At 47.7% G+C, this 25,492-nt stretch overlaps 1 protein-coding gene and 1 long non-coding RNA gene across 4 annotated transcripts in view; one reads left to right on the top strand and one right to left on the bottom strand.

Moving 5' to 3' along the window:
- Positions 1 to 23,150, bottom strand: part of BAHCC1 (BAH domain and coiled-coil containing 1) — a 172,669-nt gene extending 149,519 nt beyond the window's left edge. For 2 of the 3 annotated variants that reach the window (XM_074260395.1, XM_074260397.1), the window contains exons 1-2: positions 7,436 to 7,683; positions 1,590 to 2,202 (exon numbers count right to left, since the gene is read on the bottom strand). In XM_074260395.1, the coding sequence (XP_074116496.1) occupies positions 1,590 to 1,767 (178 nt within the window). In that variant the 5' untranslated portion in view covers positions 1,768 to 2,202; positions 7,436 to 7,683. Of the gene's footprint in view, positions 1 to 1,589; positions 2,203 to 7,435; positions 7,684 to 22,265 lie in introns of those variants that run through there. The other variant, XM_074260396.1, reaches the window with a different exon arrangement.
- Positions 23,151 to 23,713: 563 nt separating this feature from the next.
- Positions 23,714 to 25,028, top strand: LOC141538694 (uncharacterized). The gene is made up of 2 exons (XR_012481104.1): positions 23,714 to 24,136; positions 24,601 to 25,028. It is a non-coding gene; the product is annotated as an uncharacterized LOC141538694 (long non-coding RNA).
- The last annotated feature ends 464 nt before the right edge of the window (positions 25,029 to 25,492 follow it).

Below are 25,492 nucleotides of genomic sequence, written 5' to 3'. Positions count from 1 at the left end.
AAATGAGTCATGTTTAAAACAAACTGTAAACAAAGCCCAGCCAACCTACATGATCCAAGAGCTGAACCACCTGATTACAGATCCACAGGCATCTCTTCCCAACAAGAGGTGACACATCAGTAATCTAATTCCCTGTCTCAGACATATATAGTTAGATAATGACAATGCCACAACAAAACTTCCCCATCACTTTTTGCTACTCGACGTTATTTTAAAAATTAAATGTAATTATCAGGAAAGGGAAGAGTCTCTAACTTCACTGATCTAGAGATTACTTTTCCAAGGACAGAAATAATATAGTCACAGGGGCCATACACAAATGCAGAGGAAGGTGAATTCAGGAACTGCACAAGGTTCAACAAATCAAGCCTTCTGATATTTTTTTCAATCCAACTTTCACCCCCCCCTTTTGCCTTAACATTCTCCTCTTAATATTATTTTCAAGGGACTAACACCCAGATTTACAGCAAAAGCCAAAATCAATGGAGAGCTTTATTTTCTTCCTTTCAAACAAATTCACAACATTCTGCCAAAATATTAACTGCAGAGATCTCCCAGAAACACATTCAGAATAACCACATTCCACCGGCCGTGTTTGGGGCCACACTGACCCCACAGATCTCTAGATGCTGAAGGTCATGCTCTTCTCCCTCTACCCCACCTCCCAACCCATGCAGCCCCAAACCCCCTTAACTAACAGATTTTTTTTGAAAGGGTGCCTGTGAGTTCCCCAGGCCCTTTGCTAGCCACGCTTTGTATGTCTTTAGCAGGATACCAGAGGCACTTGTTAAAGCTAATGCATCCCCTGCAAACCCATTCTCACCCTGACACTTCAAGGCTTTATATAGAAACAGGATTTTCTAGTCTTACACCAGCAGCCCCTATTAACACTAACCCTGTGCACACAACTGCCCCTAATCTGAAAAGGCCACTCTGAGTTCGACGCTGCTCCTTCCCCCCCCTTCCCCAACCAAGAACAGCCGTTTTGTTCCATCAGAAAGCGCCTCCTTGTCCCAGCACCAGAATATCTTAAAGATGTTAATGCAGAAAAGAGGTTTCAGCGGAATTTATTTTCTTTTGGAGGAGGAGTAGGGAGGAGGAGAAGTAGGAGGGAATCTTTATTTTTAGCTCCTTCTGCGGCTGTTCCTCTAAGTCCCAAGTGTACCCCAGCTCTAAAGGGCTATTCTATTCTTCCCGATAATAGTAGGGAGAAGAATCAGATAACGGGGCCAGTGGGGCACAGAGCAAAAATCGGCTGGACCAAACGATTCCGAGGCCGCCAAAACCTTCGCCCGTTTCTTTAGAAGTTCCAAACTATAAAATTCTCGAAATAGGGGGAAAAAATGTAAAATTAAATTAAACCAAGTTTCTATATTAAAAAAAAAAAAAGGAGGGGATAATCTCGAAACACATTCTTATGGTTTTATTCGCTTCCCCAACGTCCCTTAGACTCTCCGTGGAAGACCGCGAGAGAACCCAGGAATGCAGGGCTCCCGGCCGGGGAGTCCCCAGAGTTCCTGCGCCCGGAGGAAGGGCTCTTCCCCTCCCCCGCACCGAGCCTGGGCTGGATAGGTAGGAAGGACACTGACCTGTGTGCGTGGCCATGGGCAGCGGCGACTGGAAGTACTTGCCGGGCGGGAAGTGAGCCGGGTGCTGGACGGCCGGGCCTGCCGGGGCTAGGCGCGAGGCGGCGGCGGCGCTGCGGTGGCCCAGGCCCCCGCGCTCAGAGAGCAGATGAGACGGCGGCGCGAAGTCCCGGCCATCCATGCCGGGGAGCCGGCCGCGGCGACTCCGGCCCCCAGCCAGCCGCCGCCGCCGCCGCCCTCCCCGCTCCGCCGCCTCCTCCTCCCCCCACTGCCGCCGAGGCTCTTCCGCCGGCCGCCGAGATCTGAGCGGCGGGAGCAGCAGCCCCGAGGAGCGGCAGCCCGGGGCGCTGGTAGAGAAAGCGGAGGAGCAAAAAGAAACTGGATCCGAAGGAGACGGTGTCTGCGAGAACAGGGAATAATGGTTCTGGGGAGAGTAATGGATTTGGCCTTTTTTTTTTTTTTTAAATAATAAAAACAAAACTGATAATTAAATGATAATAACGGGCAAAGCAGCCAAGGAGAGATCCGGAGTTAGGGATTAAATTCTTCAGCGGGTCGGCCGGCTGATGTCTTCCCGGGCTGGCCAGGTGCAGTTCCTGCGATCGGGGCTCATCGTCTGTGGAGTGAAGGAGAAAGACACTGTGATTCAGGCTCCGGGGTCCCCCGCGGCGTCCCCGCGCCCCCTCCCCAAACGGGCTTTTTCAAAGTGACCCGACAGTCAGACAGAAGACCAGGGCACCGAAGTCCCCGACGGGAGGGAGGGGTTAGCGGGGAAAGGCGAGGTGCGTACACACAAGTCACTGAGACAGACCCCGAACCACTCCGACGGAGGGACACAAGAAAACGGCACTATCGGTGACCCATCCAGACACACGGAGCCACAAACACGCAGGGACGTACACCCACACAAAGATCATAATGATAATGGACACCCCCCCCCACACACACAAATTAATGAAATCCTACAAAGTCATTCCTTTCTATAACCCCCTCCGCCTTTCTTTCCCCTCCTCCCTACTCCAGCCTGGGTTCCTTGTCCCTCATTCGAAGATGTTTCTCACTTGGACAATAAAAACCCAATTCCATGAAGCTGTTTCTTCTTTTCTCCATCCCCCTTCTCCTTCCCTCCCCCCCCCCCAGGTGTCTCCAGTAAAATGGAATTCTGTTCACACTTGTTTTTTAGCCTCCCCCTCTCTCAGAGGTCCCACTTTTACTGCATCTCTCTTAACCGAATAACCATGCTAATTAAGCGAGTAATTTTATTGATTGTAACTCAAGAGGTTGCTTTAAAAAAATAATAATAATAACCGGCTCTTTTTCTTCCATCTGCCTATTTCCCAACCATAAGTGATTTGTACCCCATTCTTTTGAACCTAGGAACACCTCAGTCACTTTCCCTACTTCTCTTTCTTCCTCCTTATACACTCATCTTTGGTAACCTCACCTGAACTGTGGAGCTCCCAGAACCCTCAAATCCCAAATTCATTCTCTGCTCCCCACCCCCACTGGTTACCTAGCGAGAACTGCAGTGATCAATCCATCTCAAAGTGCTCCTTTCTTTCTGGAACCTAAAGGCCATGGACCTAGTGAAAGGTGGGGATGTATTCGAGTACAAATGATTTTAATTCATTCCCCCCCTTGACAAATAAAAGGTTTTCTCTCACCCCACTCGATCCCTCTTCCCCCAAAAGAATCAAGCGGACAGCACTCCAGGTTAAAGGGTTGGGGGAGGGGGGCAGGGCTCCAAGGACCAGAAACTGGCCTTTTGGAAGGATCTATCCAGCAAGTGAATTTCTCCCTTTAAAATCCCTAGCTGTGAAAATGGGCGAGAAGGTAGATCAGAAGGTTAAAACTGCATCTCTTTTCTGGAATGTCTTGGTCCTTCCAGAGTCAGATGAAGGGGAAAGAGAAATCCTCAGCCTGCTGCTGCCTCTGCCGTTTCTCTTTGCATTTAGGCTGGGGATTCCCACTCCGAGGGTTGAGCACCCAGACTCAGACCAAACAGTTATGTAAGCGAGTTGCTTTGCAGGCGCTGCAGCTCACACACCAGTCTTTGGCTCCTTCCCATCTCGCACACCGCCAGACCAACAGCAAATCTTCCCTTCCACACCTGGGAAAAGAGGGGTCTGGGGCCAAGCCGGTCCCACTCTACTGCCACTTGCTCCTGATTTCAAGTCTAGGAGGAGTGGATAATAATCACTCCACCACCATCCTATTTTTTCACCCAAAACCTCTCCTATCCACCCCTCTCCATATTTTCAAGTTGAATTGCAGTTTCTCCCATTAAAACAAAACCTGAATCGATTAACGAAGCCCGGATGAGGCAAAGAGAAGAGGCAATCTATATTGTGTACATATATGTGCATTATTATATATTTATATGTGAAAGTTAAGTTCCTGCCTCCTAGGCTTTCTTTCTTAGCACTCGTTCATTCTGTATATTTTTCCTTTCTTCATCGCATTGTTTTAATGTTTAATACCACATCTAACAAAAGGAGACAATAATAGGCTCAATATTCTTAATGGTGAATATAACCGAGAGCCCTTATGAGTTTGGTGTGTTTTTTGCCACCCCATCGTGACAACAAAGTGATTAAGATGTTTTTCATTTCGTGAATACCATTTAAAATTGCTATATTTAATGCTCTGAGTTCTACAATGTCTTATTTGCAAGCAATTTTGTGTCTGATTTAATCTATAACCGAAAACTTAATGTATTAAGTGAATACATATTTGCTCAGCTGATAAGCTTTTTTCATATTTACACGAGGAGCTTTTGCATTGTAAATACAAGGGGACTACACAATGAGTTCTCTTTGTCTTACAACTTCACACAAAGGGGCTAGGGGCTCCCCTCCCCCTCCCCTTCCCCGGTGGAGAGCCCGAGCTATCTCCCTCGATCTAACAAATATTTCCTAGTCCTCGGAGGCGCTGGTCTGGGGCCAGAGTAGGGGGAGAGAAAGAAAAAAAAAAAAAAAACATTTGAAAACCCCTAATGGGGAAGTGGAGATCTCCGAGCTAGTAAGGCCTACTTTCAGAGACTCGGGAGCTAACTGTCCCCGCAGGAAGTGAGAGATGAGGGCCGCTGCAGGGCAGACCCCAGCGTGAGGAAGAGACAGAAATCGAGAGAGAAAGGAAAATCTCGGGTTTCAAAACATCGGAGACGGGAAAAGAGGAGGTTGTAGAGATTGTATATCACACTGAGAAAGAGTCAAACTAAAAAATCTGAGAGAACCAAGTATGGAAATATTGCGATTCTGAAGACCCGCGCCGATCCTTTTTTTTTTTTTTTTTTTTTCCCCATTCGGTCGCTCCCGTGTTAAAGAAAATCGAGGGTAAATTACATTGATGTTTAATATTACTTCATTACGTATTTTTACTTTTTCCTACGCAAGAAGGAACCGCTTTTCCCCAGTCCTGGATTCTTCCTGGGGGCTAAGGCTCGTATTCGTTCAACCCCAGAGTTAATAAGGTTCCCCCCAGGCAGCATGGGGAGAACGACCGGAGCAGCCGCGGCGTGGTCCGCCTCCCCCTTCTTCCCCCCATAGCCCACAAAGGTCGGAGCCAGCACCGTAAGGCCGAAGCCTCCCTCCCCCCGTGCCGAGCTCACTCCAGGGGTTAAAGGCCCGCTCTGCATCTCTAGTCCAGCCACCGCTTTAAGCTGCTCCAGTCAGGGATTTTTCCCTCTGCCCACCGCTTTCCAATCATCCCTGCCATCTACATTCCCGGGATGGTGACTGAAAGCTCTGGATTGAGCGAGCAGAAATCTCCATTAAGACTCAAACCCAGTAGCGTTTACTCAGACCAGGCAGTCGAGAAAGGAAAAGGAGAATTGTTGTAAAAAACCGAAGGGGCTGTGAAAGAAACAGGAAGGAGAGCACGAGCTAACTTTATTCTATGAAAGGGTCACAGATCCCGCATTCTTATAAGGGGGTGAAATGAGAAAAATACACTTTAAGTCACTAAAAATGAGGGAGAAAAAAAAGACACAAAGGGCTGAGCCGGGCGGCCGCCGAGTAAAAAACGTGGGCCCACAAGCCCGGCTCAGGCCGCCGCCTTTCTTCGGCAGCCCTGCCCAGCGGGATGGTTTGTTCGATTTCAAGGGGCCCCCTCGGGTCCTAGCTGCTCCCAGAGTCGGAACCCAGCGCCCTTCTCCTAGTCGCCGAGCCGCGTCTGGTTGTAGTCAAGAACACGGCTTGTGATTTTTAAAATACACTTGTTTAAATTAGCAAAAAAATTTACAACCAAAACCATTTTCTCTCGGCGCATCAAGGTCCATTTTTCTCGAGGGTCCCTCCTTCTCTCTCCAAGAGGGCACGAGCTTAGGCCTGGGCTCTGCACTGCCTACTGCAGGCTCGTGGAATACTAGGGAAGCGGAGCAGCAGCGGAGAGCTAGCTCGGGGCTGGCGGAGACGGCCCGAGGGAGCCGCAGGCCGCTACCGGAACTATCCCTCAATCGTCTGAGAGGGGTTAGGCACCGAACAAAGTGCGCTTCCACTGCCTCGGTGTGGAGGAATATTCCCGGGCCTCCTCCGGTCCTACTCCCCCTCCCTCAGAGGCCCCGAGGCCAAGGGACCCAAGTTCCCAGAACCCGCTCAGAGCGAATTGCAGAAGCTGCTCGGCTGCCCTAGCCTCTACCGCGCGGGGATTCCAGAGAAAACAAAAGAATATGGAAAATGCAAAGGCAGAATATTCTTCTCCTTTCTTTTCCTTTCCAAGAAATAGAATATCTCCCCTCCCCCTTCTTCCACGTAGCTAGCCAGCCCGTCTCTTCTTTCTCCCCGAAATCCCCAGCTAAAAAACCCCAGGCCGAAGGCTCCCGCTCCTAGGCAGGCTTCAGCGCAATTTCGGAGCCCGAGGGGGGGAAAGAGAGACAAAATGTAAAAGCTGTGTAGATTCCTGCCCCAAAACACAGCTCTCTTTCAGCACCTTCCCTCTCGCATCCTTTACAACTCCCCCCAGACTAAGAGACGTCTTTGACTTTCTCAAACGAAAAGTGAAAATTACAAAATTAAATGCTCCCTGAAAATTAAAAAAAAAAGTTAAAAAAACAGACCTCGCTGAAGGATAAAAATTTAAATTTATATTCTTCCTGCAGATTTTTTTTTCTCCTTTGGAAATCTTTCTTCGGAAATAAGGCACCGGGGACCGAGGGGAGCCAAGGGAAGGTTCTCTCTCCTTCTTCCCAGACTGTGAACCTTAAGAGTCCCCACACTCACCTTCCTCGCAGGCAAAGTCTTACAATGAATCTTTTTTCTAGTAGTGATAGTAGCTGGCAAAACATAAAAAACTGAGATTGCTGGGGGGGACGGGGGAGGGACGACGGCAGGAGAGGGAGAGAGAAGTTGGGGTGGAGGGACAGCATTTTTTTTTTCGTTCAACTACTAGTGGACATAATTTTCCGGGGAAGCTGGGGATCCGTTTGCTAACGATATTAAAAATAAGCCCGGCCTTATTTCTATGGGCCAACCGTGACCTAACGAAAATCTGTTTTCTTTATTATTTATTTTTAATTCGAAGTGTATAACGAGGCAACAACCGCTCAGAGCAAAGCAAGGACGCAGAACAGGGTGGGGGGCATTTTAAACAAATCAATACGATTTTCGAGAGGAAAAAAATTGCCTGCTGTCGACATTATATATACGTATACACACGTGTATATATATTATGTAATATATTTCTTCCATCTCCACAAAAAAAATCTGCTCGACATTATAACGAATAATTTTAAAAGAAAATATTTAAAAATCACAATCCTGGCTTTCTCCTTAAAAAATTTAAATTCCCAAAGAAAAATAATAATAAAAAAGACAAAAATTTAAAAAATGAAAGCAATTTCAATTACTTACTGGAGGCTGTTCCCTGGATACAATTGAATGCAATACAATTAAATCAGTAAATGTGACTTTGTTTTGTATTCCTATTGGTATTTTCAATGTGCTGACTGTCGCACTGTAAATGCGCCGCTTCCACAACAACGACTATATAGCAAGCCCATCCAGAGCGGCTCTCAAACCCTGCAGCTCAGTCCTGAAAGCAACTCTCCCTGCATACTAATAAGCTCGTGCCACTCACCCAAGATGGGCCAACTAGCTGATTGGTTGTGCGGCCCTCCACTGTAATAAGCTCGTGCCACTCACTCGGCGTAAACAGGCCTCCCAATAGGCTGGCGCCGAGCCAAGGAGCTGCCAATCAGGGAGCAGCAGGGCTACTACTGAGCCCAATGGCGCCTAATTCAAGCGGTGCAACTGCGCAGCTTGTCTGCGCAGATCAGTACTTGGCTGAATGAGAATGTGGAGTAGCGAGGAGGAGGTGGAAATGTGTGAGCGTGGAGGCGGCTGGGGACCCTGAAATTTTTTTTTTTTTTTTTGTCTTCACATTTTTACGACGGCCGAAATATTGAACTGCTATTCTATGAGAAACTCAAAGACGAAACCACACCATCTTTTAAAGCAGATGTAAACTTTGCAATCGTGAGTGTGTGTCAGTGTGTGCACGCGCGCGCGCGAGCGCGTAGTAGGTAAAGCTTTTTGGTGAATCAGCGAATTGATAGGCCCGAACTAGAAGCAGAGCTGTCTTCCAAGGCCGTCACATAAGAAACAGCAACTGCAGAAGGGCAGCCTTTCTCTAACAGTACTGGCATTAGCCCAGGACGCTAACCCCTGGGCTTGCCTCATTTGCACTCGGCTCCGTCTCTTCCCCCGCCCCTCCTTATCTCCGACGTGGCCTACGCCCCGCTTCGGTTTTCCCGTGAGGACCTCCACCGGGTCACGTCCCCCTCGGTCCTACATTAAGTTATTTTATTTCTTCTCAGACAGATGGTCTTCCTCCCCATCCCCCCACCTAATTCTTAATATAAAAGTAAACAGAATGGAAAACTGGGAATAATTGCCAAGAGGAAAATTAGGCTTTCCTCAACTGTAATCAAAAGGTTAAGATCTAAACAGTTATAATAATTTATAATAATAAAAAATGTCTTTTGTTAATGTGCAAAACCATGCTGTGTGATTCTAAATAGCCACTTCCCTAGACACAATTCGATAAATTCCCCTCATTTAAAGTAAAAAATCATTCAGAACAATTCTCTACCGTAATCAGAAATATTTTTTTATATCCCCTGAAATTAATGCAGCGCACTGAAACTTTTGGGACGCTGCACAGTAATTAGTATTGGTTCTCAATCTCACTATTGATTCTCCAGGAGTGCTAACAGTAGTTTACTGAGGTGGATTATTTCCGTTTGAGAATCTCTGCTCCCCTCTCTGGAAAGAATTTTTTTTTTTTTTAAATTAGAAGCTAGACTACATACACCCACAAGCTATAAAAAGTCGGTTTCATTAGGTCTGGGCACAAAAGGGTTAAGCACAAGAGTTGATTTTTTTTTTTTCTTGATTTCTCCTCCAAACCTCCCCCCTCCCAGTCCCTAGCTCCTTTTCCTCCCCTCCCTTCTCCTTTGGGAAGCTTGGGATTGGTTGGCAAAGTGCCAGCCCGCTGTCAATCACCAAGTGTAAACAGGGCGCTGATTGGCTGTTGTCCAGTCCGCACTGGGCTGCCTGAAAAAAGCAATTACTGGCCCGGCGGTTTCCAGGCGGCCCTTTGCCGCTGGATAAAAGGAGATAAGTTAGGGACGGTTTCCAGGATCCCCGAGGGTCGACCCCCACCGGCCCCAGAGCCGAGGAGTAGAGAGGGAGCGGATCAAAGAGAATCCAGAGAGAGAAAGGGGAAGAAGACTGCCACAAACTGATTTCTACATATTTATTTATTTTATTAAGCGCGTAAAATTGGTGGGGGAACCATGTGGGAGGGCCCAAGGGTTGGGGTGCCGGTTGGGACTCCGGGGACTCCCCTTCAATCGCCAGACTAGGACTGCATCAAGTGAAGAGTGCAGTCTCCAAACTGGGGAAAAGACAAACCTAGGATGGCGGGGTGGCTGCTTATCCCTCCTTCTCTCTGGAGTCCCAGGGGATGCGGGGCCTTCGGAGGAGGAGAGCACGGGAGACTGGAAAACTGAGTGAGGATCTCAGTGGTTCCGCTACAGGGGTCTCCCCTCCCCCCCCCCCCCGGGCCCTAAAGCCTCGGGTTCCGAACTGGCCCCGAGGCGAGGAGGTAAACGAAAGTACAGGAATGGAGGAAGATTAGAACGAAATTCGCCCTCTGTGGTCCCGAAAAAAAGTGATGAAAGGGTTCTAGTAAAAGGACATTGGGAAGTGCCTCCGAGTGGGACCCTCCAACATCCCAAGGAAGAGGGAAAGGAGGAAGCTGGATGGCGCAGGGGACAGACCAAGATCCCCAAAGCAGACAAGCGGCACTCCCAACTCCTCCCCTCATGCTCTTGCGGTCAAAGATACCGGCCCGAGCACCCGGACTGGGGCCAAGGGAGAAAGGGAAAGAGAGCCCAAAGGTAGAGGCGGCGCGGCTCGCCGAGAGGGTCGTACTGGTGTTTAAGGAAGTCCCGGCTCCGGCGACTGAGAGAGGGAGTCTAACCCCAGGTAGCCCGGGGCGCGCAATGGCAATTCTGGACACGAGTGGCAGGAGACTCTGGCTCTTTCAGACTAAATATATGTTTGTTTGTTTGTTTTTTTTTTTGACGGGGGGGGGGTAGTGTTTGCCATTGTGTGTTTGTGCTAAATCGCCTGATGGATTGGAAATGCGGAATAAATAAATCCCCATAAAGCGCCCACGAGATCCGATTAGCGCACGGCTATTCATTAGGCAGGGAGATGATTGAATGAGGTCTTGCTAGGCACAGCCTAACCCGGGTAACGGGATGTACACTGGGACCCGAGACCCAAGATGGAGAAAGCCGGGAAATCTAAGCCAAGCCGAGGAGATACTGGTATCTGAGGAGCAGAGCTGAATGGGTCAAAAACTTGAGATCAGTGAGAAGGGGAGATTTTCTAATTCGAAAGGAGATGAATGGAAGAAACTCTAAAAGACTGAGCGTTGGGGGAGGGGAGGGAGCAACCAAGTTCTTCGTCTCTAATGTAATCTTTTCTTGCCCGAAATCTTAATACTTCATGAAGTATCCAGAAATTCATGTCTGCACACCAGTGTATTTTCTGTACAGGGGTACGGGAGAAGGGGGAAAGGAATGTCCTCAGTTCCCTGAAATATCCAAGGAAAGGTTCATTCATAAAGGCCCGATTCCCGGTCCCTGGCCGAGATTTGGTGTTGCTCGGTTCACTGACACCACTGCACCAGAGGCAGGAGACACCTCCCTTCTCCTCCTCCTCCCACTTGCCTGCTTTGCATCCTTAGGTTGAGTCTACGCTCCAGACCCGGGTGCAGCGGAGAGAGGAGGGAGGAGAGAGCCGAGGAATTTGCTTCTAGCCAAGGCAGAGTGGAGAGATGCTGTTATAGAAAGTGACAAGAGAAAACCAGCAAGGACTGGGAACAAATTCTCTAAATACCTGGATCAAGTCCCCTTGGAAAACCAAGGCTCACACGATCAGCTGAGCAAAGCTAGAGAACTCCAGGCCCAATACTCTTCCTTTATCCCCTGAATTTTCCAGTTTGCAACGGGTTCTCGTCATACATAGTGTCCTTCCAGGACCAATCACAAGATGGAAGTGAAATTTCGGGACCGGTCCCTAATTTTACCGAATTATCTTTTTACACAATACATTGATTTCTCGGTGTTTGGGGTCCTAGACCCTTCACTGGCTCTGTGGTGAGACTATTGTAGCTCTAGTCGAACTATATAGTTTATCCCTCTCCTCTTTCCTCCTCCCATAAGCTCTTCGCCTCCCTTTTCTCCCACTGCCTTCCTCTCCCCACCAGAGAACCTAAATCAGAAATCCAATCCCAAAGATGCCCATTCAGGTTTTAGAAATAAGAAAAACGAGTGCTGCTTAGATCTAAAAGCAAACATCTTTTAGGCAAGGTGCACTTCACAATACAAATTAGTCTTTTTTTTGAGGATAGGAAAGGACTCGACCTTTTCTTAAAACATCTGCTTTCCCCTTTTTTATTGCTCTTATTTTCCTAGCCGAATTATACAAGTTCTCAGTCTACTGACTGAGTCTACTCTTGTTAATGTATCCTTCCCCTCCGCTCCCCATCCTTGAGGTTAAATTGTCCGATTTTTTAAAATAAAATTTTTCTTGAAAGGAAAAATACAAGGGGAAGACATACAAAATAACTTCACCTAATACAAACATTGAGGGAAAATTTCAAGTTTGATGGGTTTTTAGAGTTATCTGCTTAAATAATTCAGTAAATTATCAGAATGTTACGAAAAGGAACTTTGGGCCTTGCTTGGACCCGGAAGTGGGGCTCAAGCTTCTGTCCCTCTCTTTGCTGCCCTTTGTCTGAAGGGAGGGGAGGGGAGGGGAGCCCTTAGCTTTTCCGGTGCCTGACTGACCCTCCCCTTGGTCCTGGAACAAGCAAAGCATCCAAGGGCCAGGAGGGGCTCTTGGAGCCCTCAGGCCTCCAGGACTTAGGGGGAAGGGGCCTGGGCGCTTAAAGAATTGTCCAGGAGCCCTGGAGCGTGGCTGATGGACCCTCCCCCCACCCAGTGGTGCTCCAGTCACGGGTTTAAGACTATAAGGGGGCCAGAAAATGCCCCCAACTACCTAGGGAGGAGGATCGAGGAATGAAAACACAGCACAAAGGAAAAGAGATGATGGGGAGGAGGCCGAAGACCCGAGGGGCAAAGAAAAACCTCATGGGAGGGGGAGCAGGGAAGCCTACAAAGGCTAAGATATACACAGGGGTAACACTTTGTTTCTATTGGATTTGTAGTTTCCCTCCAAATTCTTGAATATCCTGCAAGATCAATACTAGCCAATTTTATTTTAGAGTTGTTTGGGGGTTGCTTAAAAAACAAAAAAAAAAAAAAAAAAAAAAAAACCTTAAATCACGTTTTCTTTCCTTCTAGCCCAGCCCCAGACCTCCTTTATACACACACACACACACACACACACACACACACACACACACACACACACTCTTCGAATAAACAGAAACTTGCTTTTTTCCCTTCCTAATCATCAAGGGAAATGATTCTGGACGTAGATGGGGAAGAATGAAAAACTTGCAGTTATCTTGCTCCCTTTTATTTTTTTTTTCTTTACTCTAGTCCTTCTATCTCCCTGCTTCTTCTTTCTCTTCCTCTGCTTCCTCTTTCTCCTCCTCCACCACCTCTTCTGTTCACTTAAAAAAAAAAAAAAAAAACTGGGATTGGAAAAAAAAATTGTTTCAAAACAGTTGTTACAGCAAATAGCTAGAGACAGGGCCTGTTGTATACAGCGAGGTTGCTGGCAGATGCCCAGCCCAGAAAAAGCGGTCCGCCTTGCCCAGTTATACTATATTACCAAAATAAAATCACTTTATTCCGCTCTCAGAAAGATCCAAGGGTCGGACTAGCCCCAAAAAGCTCCGGCTAGGACTATGTTTGGATGGTCAGCAGCGGGATAACCTTCCGGTTTTCCTCCCTCACCTCCCCCCACTTCCCCACTTCTGCTGTCCAAATCTAACAAATGCTTTTAATTTTACAGGAACACAGTGTTGATATCCGTAGAATCTCGCCTTCCATAGAGAAAGGTGTGTGGGGGAGGTGAAGGGGGAAAGGATTGGAAGAAAAGGGTGCAGATAATAAGGCTGGGGAGAGGTAAATATTTACACTTGAGAGTCTGGGTCGGAGCTATCTCCTTCATTTTTGCAAATGAAAGAGAAGGCGCCTAGGAGTCTCCTTCCGCGTTCAACTCCAGGAGCCCCTCTCCTCAGTTCAACTCCAATAGAGAAGCTTGGGCAGGTTCGATTCTTCCCAGCCCGGAAAACCAAGATAAGCAACTCTATAAATGCGTTTCTCACTTTATCCCACCCTTCTTTTCTACTGGGGCCTTTTCTCCGCTTTTTTCTCTCCTCCACACCCGATAGCCTCCCAGTCTCAAGGGTTCCTTATATCTCAAGGCTCGTTAGATGTCCAGTTCCCCTCCCCCCCAGGCCCTGGTGGCAGAAGGCAGGGGAGATCTAGACCGGCCCTAAGGCCCCCAAACCTCCTTTGATATAACTGGAAATCGACGCATAGGATGAAATTCAGAACTGGCCCGCGTCCTGTTACATATTCCAGACCCGGAGATGAGTCGGGGAACCAGATAACCCCTCGTCACTTCATATTAACGGTCATACAACTCAGACACGTATCCACCGCCATACGATTCGTTCTCACAAGCCGGGGGTGCAGGCTCGACCATGCGCACCTTTCCATGTGCACACGAGCTCATGAGTCCCAGACCCCTTAGCCACCCACAGTGTCCCACCTAGAGTCGAGTTCGACGGACGCCCGAGCTCTGTGTGGGCCCAGGATGCATCCTCCTACGGAATCCGCAGGGTAGCACAGTGTTCTCCACCTTCTGTCTGCATTCACCCCTGTCCGCACCTCTCCCCGACTCCCGGCATACACACATAGCTTCCAACTTCCCTCTCCACCCTGTCTGGGTGGTGCACGCGGGGAGCTTCGCCTCGAACCTGAGCCCCGGCCACCAGCATCTTCCCACTCTGGAGGGACCCGCAGGGGGGGAGGGGCAGGGGAAAGACTTCAGAGGGCTTGTTGCGGGCGGGGGCGGAGGATAGAAGTAGGAGAAGGGATAGAACGGGAGAATGGAATTCCCAGTAGGAAAGGAAAGTGGAGATCGAGTCCTAGAGAGTAGTAAGATCCATTCCACTCGAGTCTGAGAGTCTTTCCGAGTCCCTATAGTCCCCGGGTGCGCCTAGCCACACAAGCAAGCTCCATCCCATTAGTGAACACGATGTTAATAATATCCGACAAAACCAACCTCTAAGGGTGGTTGGGGGGAGGGGGTGTCCTGTGAGTTACACAAAATTGTGAATTAACCCAGTGCACTAAATAAGCGCCTAATAGAGCCGGATAGATGCAAATCTACGCTTGGGTAATTGTATGTTGGGTGTCTTTGACTAATGCGATTGTTGGTGCCTCTCTATTGTTCTGAGAGCCATTAGTCAAAGAGCAAATTAGAAACAATTTCTTGACTACGAAAAATGACTCAATTCTTCCTAGCGAAGGCCAGGAAGGAGAGAAAGAAGCCATTGCAGGCCTTTCCGCTAATCTCTTCCATAGCCACCTGGGAGTGCCTCCAATCAACAAGCATTAAATGACCCCAAATTTGAAGGGAGTAAGGTAAAGGTAAGGGAGAAGAAACTCCCTCCCCCAAACCCCCCACCCCCTACACACACTATATACACACTTGACTTGTGGTTTGGGCTTTGACTGGTCAGGCAAAGATCCAAGGAAGGAGATAGAGCAGCCACTTCTTGTGGCCTTAGACCCGGATAAGAGAAGCACAGGTCCCCCAAACTCTTCTGAAACCATCAGGGACAATTTTCCCAGAAATAATTCCGAAAGTCTGTATTATTTCAAGATAAATAGGGCAAAAGCAAAGAAATAAAAATGAAAACAAATAGGACCCTGAATTAATGTCCAATGACAACCCACAGAATTTCTATCCCCAGAATTTAATCTTTAGCAGTGTTTCCCCCACTCCCACATGTTCTAGGGCCTTTTGCAGCTGACACTACTAGAAATTAACAGCAAACTGAGTCTGTAAGGAAGAGACCCTCATTGAACTAGCTGATGCCTAGAATACATTTCTATTATATTATTCTTTTCACCAGGGTAGTAAGAATGGGTGTACTGTAGGCCGAGGTCTCCGATAATGCATCAGACCATCTTTTCTCAGATGTATATATACCCTGTAGCATTGCCAAAACGATAGGCTCTTAGGCCTGGGTAGACTATGCTCAAAGAGAGTAGAGAACACCAGTGAGTGATGATGTTGTTTTCTCAGATAGCTAGAGGTTTGAGGGGTGGAGGGGAATGTGGTACGTAGGATGAGGCTTGATAGGTTTGTGCTTTCGTGTGCTTCCCAGGAACAGCCTCAAGAATCTAAGGTGGTTCTCCCTTAGGACACACCTATAAGAGTAGAGGTGAAAAGTCCCCAGTAAATTCCTAGGGTTCTTTCCAAATCCAGTTCTTTCTTATCCAGTTGTAGATATATGTATGTGTTGGGGGGGGGGTTCTCAGCATAGTTTAAGTTCTGTTTCAGCATGTTTATCCAAAACAGAGGAGAAGGGGGTAAAAATCTCAGCTATGCCATCAGTAGGAGCCCCTGAAGGGAGAGTGTGACCTTTGACCCTTGCCTGCCCCTGAGGTAGCAGGCTACGACAGGCCAAAGCAAAAGAGAAACTGTCCCTTTCAAAAATTGCCCCAGGGAAACATCTCAGCTTCCAGTTGCTCTAATGAACAATCCAACTCCATATAGATTCAAGCCTGAAGCTCCATTCTTTCATTACTTGCCAGGGTAAGATAGGCCCTTAGGCAGAGGGCTTAAGGCCTGCCTCTATAGACCTCTTCCCCGAAGTCTGTCAGAAATGGGAGCTTCTCCCGAAGTAGTTCCCTATCTTGTTCAAGATTTGAGTTCAGAGCTGAAATGGAAGGGAACTTGCTGGCAACAGAATAGGAAGGAATATAGAATCAAGGAACAGAATAAAAATAAATATAACTACAGGGCCCCAAGGGACTTTGTATCTGTCCAAAAGGATACCAACCCACATATATACAGACACACAGAGGACACATACTAGCCCTTCCTTTAGTTCTAACCTTAGAACTTGGTTTTCTGCTCTACTTTATATCCCAGACTCCTAATACAACCCCCAGAGCACTGCATTGGTTTCCCAGAGTCAAAAGCTCCATTTCTCTTGGAAGCAAGGGATCTCGGCTAAGAATGAAGGACAGAAAAAGCATTGAGATTCATCCCATGACCTGTACACACATTTATATATGATATGCTTTTGTAGGTTATACACATAAATGCAGACACAACTGTGCATACATAGTAAGGTGTGTAAACAGAAGATTCAGACATTGTGAAGTGGGGTGGAGTTGTAGGAATAGCCTTGAGATAAAGGCTTGGAGTCAGATAAGTATATTTTCTCCTTTTTCCCCCTAAGGATGATGCATAGTTTTAATTTTTATTGTTAGTTCGTGCCAACCAGATCAGGAGTCTGCTTTCTTTACCTCCCCAGCTCAGTGAATAAATGCTTTGTTAAATGTGGGGTCCTAATTTGTAGCTAAATCCATCCCAGTGTATTCACAGGGACAACATAATTCAGTATGCTTGTTGTGGGAGGTTATCAATGAGAAAACCCATCTGGATTAAATTCAAGTGATTTTAATAAACAGACAAATCTATTCCAGCACCACACTAACTCGCCCCCCCCCCACCAAAATTAGGGTCATTATGATTGTTATTGTTGTTATTAAAGGGAAGAAAAGGGACCATAGGGAGACTAACAGAACCATTAGGGTAAGAGGGAAGATACTAAGAAAAGAGATTTTCAGAATCCAAATTGCTGAGGATTCTAGAAATTAAAATCGGGTGGTATAGAACACCCCTCCTACCTTCATTCCCTCAAAGCTGTACCTTCCATTCCAATTCTAACCACTGCCCTCAGTTAAATTTCCCCTTTCTCCCCAAGGGGAAGAGGAAGAAGATTGTACAATCCAAATTTGTACAATCCAAATGAGGTCACTAATGGAAAGAAGAAATCAATGCTTGGTCCTGGCAGATATAACTCCACTCCCCTGGCCCTCAACATATACTCTTCCACAACCTCAGGGGCTGGTCCCTACTCCAATTTAGAAGGCTCAGTCCTCTGTGGAATCTGCTAAGATGACATTAGAGGTGGGCAAGAGATCAATAAATAGTCTTAAAAGCTGCAAAAGTATTTTTTGAAGGGACATGTAGATGTGGAGATATTTGTAAAGCACTTATAAGCACATTGCCTGGCACACACATGTGACACATATATGTTTTTCTCTTCCCTGTGGATCCAGATGAGATTCAGTATATAAAATATATTTGGGGGAATACACACACTCTGCTAGAATAGTTAAGTAGAAAGTTGTCCTCCTAATCATAAAGAATAGAGTTCAAACCTGTCCCTTTTACATACAGGTTGTGTGACCCTGGACAAGGTTACTACCTCTCAGAGCTCCCAGGAAACTCTCTAAGATTAAAGATGACCTGCATCAGCAGAAAAAAGTTCTTCAGCAGAAGCCAATGAAATCAAAGTACAATTGTTGTTGGGGGGGGGTTTAATTGCTATGTATACACATGCACTCTTTATTAATAGGGAGTGTGACATCAAGAGGATTGGAAAGACCTGAGTTCAAGTTGGTCTCTGATATGTATATGTAAAACATGATAATCGTTTATTCTTAAGAATTGCTGACTGTATACAATACAAGGAATTTCCACACTTGTAGGTTCCTGTACCTGTAAAATCATAGTCTATTCCTTCTTAACCCCCTTCCCCTGAGAGCAAAATTAAAGCACTTTATCAGTGTGGATTCCAAGAGAAAAACAATAACTTATCCCTAATTTCCTTGATGAAATGGTGGGAGGGAAGAGTGGTGAATAATTACTAGTAGAAATTCTTATAGGTAATAGGAAGGCGAACTTTGTAAACATTCTATTGATTGACTACACTTGGGTGCCCTTGACGGGGAAAGGAGGAAGGGAATGACTTTCATATCTTTTCAGTTACAGAAATAAGGAAATGGGACAGTTAGCTACCGGCAGAAAACTATTCTTAGGCAAAGACACCAGTGAGAGAAGTCTCAGTCCTTCCATGGCATTCCCTGAATTTCCTAGTAAAGCTCATCCCCTGTTAAAGAACCACACTAGAGGTGAGCAGAAAGCAGGCTTCACTCCTTTCTAAGACTATGTATCGCTATCAGCCTATGTCTGGAATTAGGAAAGGGCGTGGATGGGTAGGAAGGGTAGACTTTGGGGACCAAAATAATCCCAGGATTCTCTGATATCACACCTAAGGGGTTCAGGTACCTACTTGACTGATCACTGGCTAGGAAAGAGACAATTCCTGGTAGAGTTATGGCTCTCTATTTTTTTTTTTTTTCTAGTGGTCTTCAGGCCTGATCCTTTCTTTTTAAATAGGGCCATACCAGAACTGATAGGAGAAAGTTGTACTTAGTTGCTGTTACATTCTCTCTTTGCATAATGTCATTGTGACACAAAACTCACAGCAAGGAATCCTGATCCATAAAAGAGAAGGAAGGAAGGAAGGAAGGAAGGAAGGAAGGAAGGAAGGAAGGAAGGAAGGAAGGAAGGAAGGAAGGAAGGAAGGAAGGAAGGAAGGAAGGAAGGAGAAGGAAGGAGGAAGGAAGGAAGGAAGGAAGGAAGGAAGGAAGGAAGGAAGGAAGGAAGGAAGGAAGGAAGGAAGGAAGGAGAAGGAAGGAGGAAGGAAGGAGGAAGGAAGGAAGGAAGGAAGGAAGGAAGGAAGGAAGGAAGGAAGGAAGGAAGGAGAAGGAAGGAGGAAGGAAGGAAGGAAGGAAGGAAGGAAGGAAGGAAGGAAGGAAGGAAGGAGAAGGAAGGAGGAAGGAAGGAAGGAAGGAAGGAAGGAAGGAAGGAAGGAAGGAAGGAAGGAAGGAAGGAGAAGGAAGGAGGAAGGAAGGAAGGAAGGAAGGAAGGAAGGAAGGAAGGAAGGAAGGAAGGAAGGAAGGAAGGAGGAAGGAAGGAAGGAGGAAGGAAGGGAGGAAGGAAGGAAGGAAGGAAGGAAGGAAGGAAGGAAGGAAGGGAGAGAGGAGAGAGGGAGGGAGGGAGGAAGGAAAAGAAAGAAAGCATTTCCCAGTGCCTCCAAATATCTGCTTGGTATTGCTACCCCCTTATCGGCCCCCACCCCAGTTTTGTTAATCCCAACTCTCAGGTGAAGGGGAAAAGACGACTCAATTTCTCAGAGAAGGGAAGAGAAATGCAGCAAGGGAAAATGTCAGATATCACTCTCTCCCATCATTTCCTTCTCTCCTTTCCGCCAGGATATGGAAGAGCTCACTGCAAACTTTTCCCCCCTCCTGCTCCATCGTATCGCCCCCCCCACCCCCCGCCTTTTCCAAGGACTGGGGAAGCTCCCTCCCCCTCGGGATCCCCCACTGTGAGGAGCCAGCCTGGCCGCAGTCTTTCCCCAACCTGACCCAGCCTCTTCGCCAACCCCGACCTTAGAGGGCAAAGCTGGGGGAATAAGGCTGAGGGGGTGGGGGCGGAGAGGAGAGACCGCAGGCGCTCCGTGCCAGAAAAAGAGAAGTCCACCGCGAGTTCCTTACTTTTGATTCTGATACACAAAATATGACACACGAGCGAACACATGCCGAGCATGCTCCTTATCTCTGCCAACACACACACACACACACACACACACACACACACACACACACACACACACACACACACACACACACACACACACACACACACACACACACTTCGTCTTTCCCTTTCTGTAAAATCGTCACCCGCCCACGGACTCCCCGAATTCTGCCTCCCTAGACGCCGACCCTGCATCTTCCACCCCCGCCACGCTGCGAAGCTCAGAAGCCTTGTGGGTTCCGGCTCCAGCGGGGGATGTGAGAAGTATCGGGGCGAGGGCGGGAGCAGCCACCCCCGGGGGCCCAGTTAGCACCAGCGCGAGGGCTTCCAGGCCAAGCCCGGGATCGCGCTGCGTCCCGGGCTGTGGAGCTCCAGGCGGCGCGCGCACACACACTCACCACACTCTCTCACACACACGTGCACACACACTGACACACGCGCGCGCGCGCACACACCCGCTCCTTTCTTACATCAGACTTCTAGACGCGGAGCCAGTCCCGCTTTGGGAGGATTTTCTTTCCTTCTCACGTCCCAATTTCCCCGAAGCTCAAACTGTTCACTGCCCTTTGAACTCCTGGAGACCAGGGGTCAGGGAGGGGAGTGGAATGGAGCAGAATGCCCTCTCTCTCCTTTTAAGAACTAAAGCCGAAGCCAGGGTAACGGGCTTGCACAAAAGCAGCTAAGTCACAAACCCGCTTCATCTCCGAACCTCCTTTTTACGTTTTCTACCCTCCTCCAGGGGAAGGAGGAGAGCAGTACAAGCAGTAAATTCCGGAACCAGCGAAATAGCTGCGTATGTATTTTAGAGCCCTTTCTTTTACTCCGGGAGAATGGGCTGGCGGGGACCCCTCACTCCACTACCTTCTCCTCCCTCTTCCCCTCCCTCCGGCAGCTTGTTTTCGTCCCCCTTCCCGCACCTCCGTGAGAGAAAACAGGGCCAGAGCTGGCGCGACCACTGGAGCCTCTTAAGTGCAAATCTCCTGTTTCTCTCCTGAGCTGAAACCTGGGGCTAGCAAAGGGTAACCCATTGCAAATCGCCAAGTCCGAACCTTCAAAATCATTTAAAGAATGTTCTCCCTCAGTAGTGCAAATGTGCTTCCCAATCAACTAACTCTCCAAGCTTTGCTGCCAAATGAATGCAATTCTTTTCAGGCTATAGGGGTAGGAGAACAGAGATCTACCTTCGGCGGGAAAACTCCCCCCAAAGGGATATTTCCTCATAGCCTTCCCCCTCCCGATTCTGGGGCGGGGGCGGGGGGACGATGGCGTGGCTTGGCCGCAGTAAGAAAAAGATGCGAACCAAGGTTCTCAGTTTCCCTCGCTGCTGGTTGGTTTTGTTTCTCGACTGAGGTCGAGACGCTGGTCCAAATTGCGTTGGAACCGAGGAACCTGTAAGGTCTGCCTGCGGCTCCTTGGGAGCAAAATTTTCTGTTTAAAATAGAAGGAAAATGCATCCAACCGCCAGTCTAGATTACTTTAAAGCTTCCCTTAAGTCCTAGGCCCTAACTAAGAGGCAAGCTGCAGAGAAGAAATTAGCTTCCTAGGTCTATCCACTCTGCATTTTTGTCTTTATTGTTATTAGTATATAAAATGTGAGAAATGCAAAGATGGAGAATCTTTACCAGATCAAGGAACGAATTCCCAAAGCCTTCCTGATGCCCAGGCGCAATCCGGAGGACTTCCCCATCCCCTGGGATGCAGCAGCTGAATATATATGTGCATATATGTGTATGTGTTATCCATTCTTTTACAAATCTTAATAGCTTTTATAGTACATGAAAAAGATTTTTGAGTTAGGACAAAAGCCCCAAACAAATAAAAAATAACCACAGGCACAAATGAGGCAGTTATTATATGTGTGTGTATATAAATCCTATGGTGTATGTGAGAAAACATGTTTAGTTAAAAGAAAAACTCTGAGAATAAAACCATCTAATCCCGAAGGATGGAGAGAGTCCCTGGGCTGGGCTGTAAAAAATATTTCAGAAGCGAGATCGGAGGGTGGGGTGCAGAAGAGCAGGAAAGGGGGGGGGGAGAAGATGGAGGGTTTGCTTTTTCTTTCTTTCTTTCTTTCTTTCTTTCTTTTTTTTTTTTTTTTTCTGGAAAAGACACGATTTGGTGAAAAGGGTTTGAGAAAAGTTAAAGGGAGGTTCCGGATGAGCGAGCCTGCAGTGAGCCCGCTGGGGGCTAGCAGCGGCTGGGGACCCAGAACCGGGTGGAGATGCTTAAAGCAGAGACTGAAACGCTGCTCCGGGCTCTACCACGTTCCACCTTCCCAGCGGTGGGGAATAAAGAGGCCGCGTGCGATATTCGGGGAAGAAGGGCTCGGAAAGGACAAACACTCATGGCAGTGGAGGGGTAGAAAGCCCGGAGGGGGGACCTCCCCTCCCCACCTCCGTAAGGAAAACCCCCTACATCGCAGGAGAGGCCACGCGGCAGAGAACGAAAGAAGAAACGCCAAGCCGCCCCGATCCAAATCAAAGCCACCTACCGGGATCGGCGGTCCACTCAGCGGATCGAGGTCCTGGCGGAATCTCCCGGGGGAGAGGACCTCTCCGGACCGAATCCGGGCTCGGGGCGGGGGTGGGGGCTGCTGTTGCACAGCACGAAACACCTCGAAGACTTGTCCTGAAAGGAGGATCCACCCCCTCCCCCAAGAAAAGTGGGAGTTGCTCTGAATCTCCTCTCGAGCCGGGAATTCGGAGGTTTAAAAAGATAACTTTTTTTTAATCGAGATGTGAGATTTTATTTTATTTTTATTCCAACCCTCTCGAGGCTGCGGCTCCTGCGTTCGCTACCTGCTAGTGCTGAGTAAATCCCATTCCATTAGAGCGGGGAGGCGGCCAGGCGCTCCATAACCACAAATTTATGGCATGGGTGACGTGCTTCCCTCTCCCACAATGGGGCCCGGTGACATTAAACAGAAAATTGATGAGAGAGAAGCGAAATCTAATCTCTTTTCCACCTCTACGCCATTTCTTCTTGTGCTTTCTGATGGGGGGTTAGCTGGGGGGAGGGGAGCCGGGAAGGAAGAGAGACATCGCTGAGTTCGCGGCACAAGGTTATTCCTTCTTAATTCATTTTTCTTTTAAGGGAGGTGCGGGGCAGGGCAGGGGGGGAGGGGTGCGCCTTGCTTTAGCCCCCGAGTGGCCGTCATATGATCTCTCCGTGTATGTTGGAGAGGAATTGCAGCTCCCTTTTTGCGCTACCCCTTCCGAGAGAAATGTGGAGGATGTGAGGAAAGAAGCAGGGAAGAGCCCTCTACTCCGCAGAGAAATCCCGTGGGGGGCGAGGGGAGAGATGTGGCCAGAAAGAAAGAGGCAACGGCTATCTGTGTGTCGTGCTCGATTGCGGCCATTGCATCTCGCTAACTCCCTCCCCCCTTCCACTATCCCAGCCCCCCGCCTTTCCCCCAGCCCCCTTTTCGGTGGCTTTCCTGAACCGAGGAGCCCCTACCCCCGTCTCCAGGACTGGAAACTCGAGAAGGGGAGGGCAGGAATCTCCGAAGAAACTTCGAGTACCTGGCGGAAACTCGGTTTTGCAGAGAACTCCGCATGTGCCCGCATACTGGGCCCGAGGTGGAGACCCAGAGGCCCCAGAACATCCCAGAAAGTCCCCTCCGCCCTGCCCCCGAAATCCAGTCTGGCAATAAATAAAGAACGAAAATGACCACACGAGACACTCTGGGAAGTGCTTGCCAAACAGCAGCAGCGCTTTACTGCCCCGCGACCCGCCTTGCTTTACCTTCGCCTGGCAGCACATCACTATACGGCGCTTCCCGTTTTGCACCCGGCGGTTCCTGGCACAGGCCCAGGGAAAGAGAGCCGGCGGAGCTGGGAGTTCGCCGCCTCACTTTCTTAAAGGCGCCACGCCGCTGTGGCCCTAGCACGCTGTCTACTTCTATTATCTGCCCCCGCCTCCTCCTCCAGTAGTCTTTTGTCCTCGGTGCCAGAAAGGTCACTGCTTGGAGACCGCGGAGCCCGGGAAGGAGATGCAGGACCCTGTGGTCCTGCACCAGGGCGGGATAGCGGCCAGAGCGCGCGTTCAAACACACACACACACACACACACACACACACACACACACACACACACACACACACACACGAGCTCTCGGGCGAGATCTCACTGAGTTTGCAAAAATCAACTCTCCCTCTTCGATCTCCTTCCAGTCTCTTCCCCCCGGGCCTGGCGCCCCACCCTCAATCTGGTGAAGTTCCGCAGCCCCGTGGAGCCAGGGCTATTTCCTGATCCAGGCCCGACTCCATCCCATGCTGACAACCCGAGCAGTAACAAGGACAATGAAAAGTCACCAAACCTTTTCTGTGCTGGTTTCAAAGGAGTACTTTGAGTCTGGATTGAGGTGAGCACCCAGATTTCAAAAGAGAAAAAAGATACATTCTGTAAACTACAAACTGATAAAAGCTAGATTTCGATCTTTAGCAAAACTAGAATATATCATTAGATTTTTTTTTCTTTGTCAACTTCAAAAGAGGCAATCACTTAGGAGCTAGCATGGGTTCACTAAAATCATATCAAACGAACCTCATTTCCTTTCTTGATAGGATAACCAAAATGGGTAAATTAAGGAAAATACTAGACACAAACGCTGGTTTTAAGAGAGCTTGACAAAATCTCTTATGAAATCTGTGGACAACGGCAAAATGTGGTTTGAATAATAAATTAGGAAATCTTGGATGGTTGGACCACTTTACCCATATTCTCAGTAGAATGCCACCAAAATCTGTCTTTGGCTTCAGTTATACAGCATGCTTTTTGAAATGTTATTTCATTTGATTTTCACAAAGATATTATCTGATTTTACAGATGAAGAAACAGACTTTTGTAAATGAAGACTCCAGGACTACAGCTGAGATGTTCTAACTCCTGGGCCCCTGCTTTTTCTTCTATACTGCTGTTTTATCAAAGACTTTTATGAACATGTATAAAATACTATTTTTAAATTGGTAGTTTACACAAAACTGAGAGGAAGAGCTAATACTTTGAATGACAGAATCAATATTCAGAAATATCTTGGCAGGCTGAAACACTATGAAATTTAAAAGGAATAAATGTAAGGTCCTGGATTTAGCCTTAAAAAATCAATTGCACTAGTACAGGGTGAGAGGAGGTCTGGCTTAACTACAATTTTCATTTTTTTTAACTGGGGTTTTTTTTTTAGGTGATCATAAACTCAATATGAAACATTAATGTGACATGAAAAAAGCTTCTAGAAATACAGAGTGCTGACCAAGCATGGTTGTACCCCTATTCTGTTTTAATCTGGTCAGCCCACATGAAGGACAAACAAATTAAGAGTTCTTCCTTAGGAAGGTAAATAAACATTTATTAAATACATATATACCCACATACTGAGAGAAATGCTAGAAATCTCAAGAAAAGCAAAAGACAGTTCCTGCCCTCAACGAGCTCACAGTCTAATGGGAAGACATAAAAACAAAGAACACACACACACACACACACACACACACACACACACACACACACACACACATATATATATACACACACACACAAAAAATGATATAATGAACAGAAAGAAGGGGGATTAAGAATTAAGAGGGATTACAGAAGCATTGGGGAGGGGGAGGGGGGATCAGAAAAGGCTTCTTATAAAGGGTAAACTTTTAACTAGGAGTTGAAGGAAACAAGGGATGTGAGAAGGCAGATAAGAGGAGTGAGAGAATTCCAGGCAAGA

This window comes from Sminthopsis crassicaudata, chromosome 4 (assembly GCF_048593235.1).
Source record: "Sminthopsis crassicaudata isolate SCR6 chromosome 4, ASM4859323v1, whole genome shotgun sequence".
In the NCBI taxonomy this organism is placed as follows: Eukaryota; Metazoa; Chordata; class Mammalia; order Dasyuromorphia; family Dasyuridae; genus Sminthopsis; species Sminthopsis crassicaudata.
The sequence above is the reverse complement of the archived record's forward strand: the minus strand, read 5'-3'. Positions and strand labels throughout refer to the sequence as shown.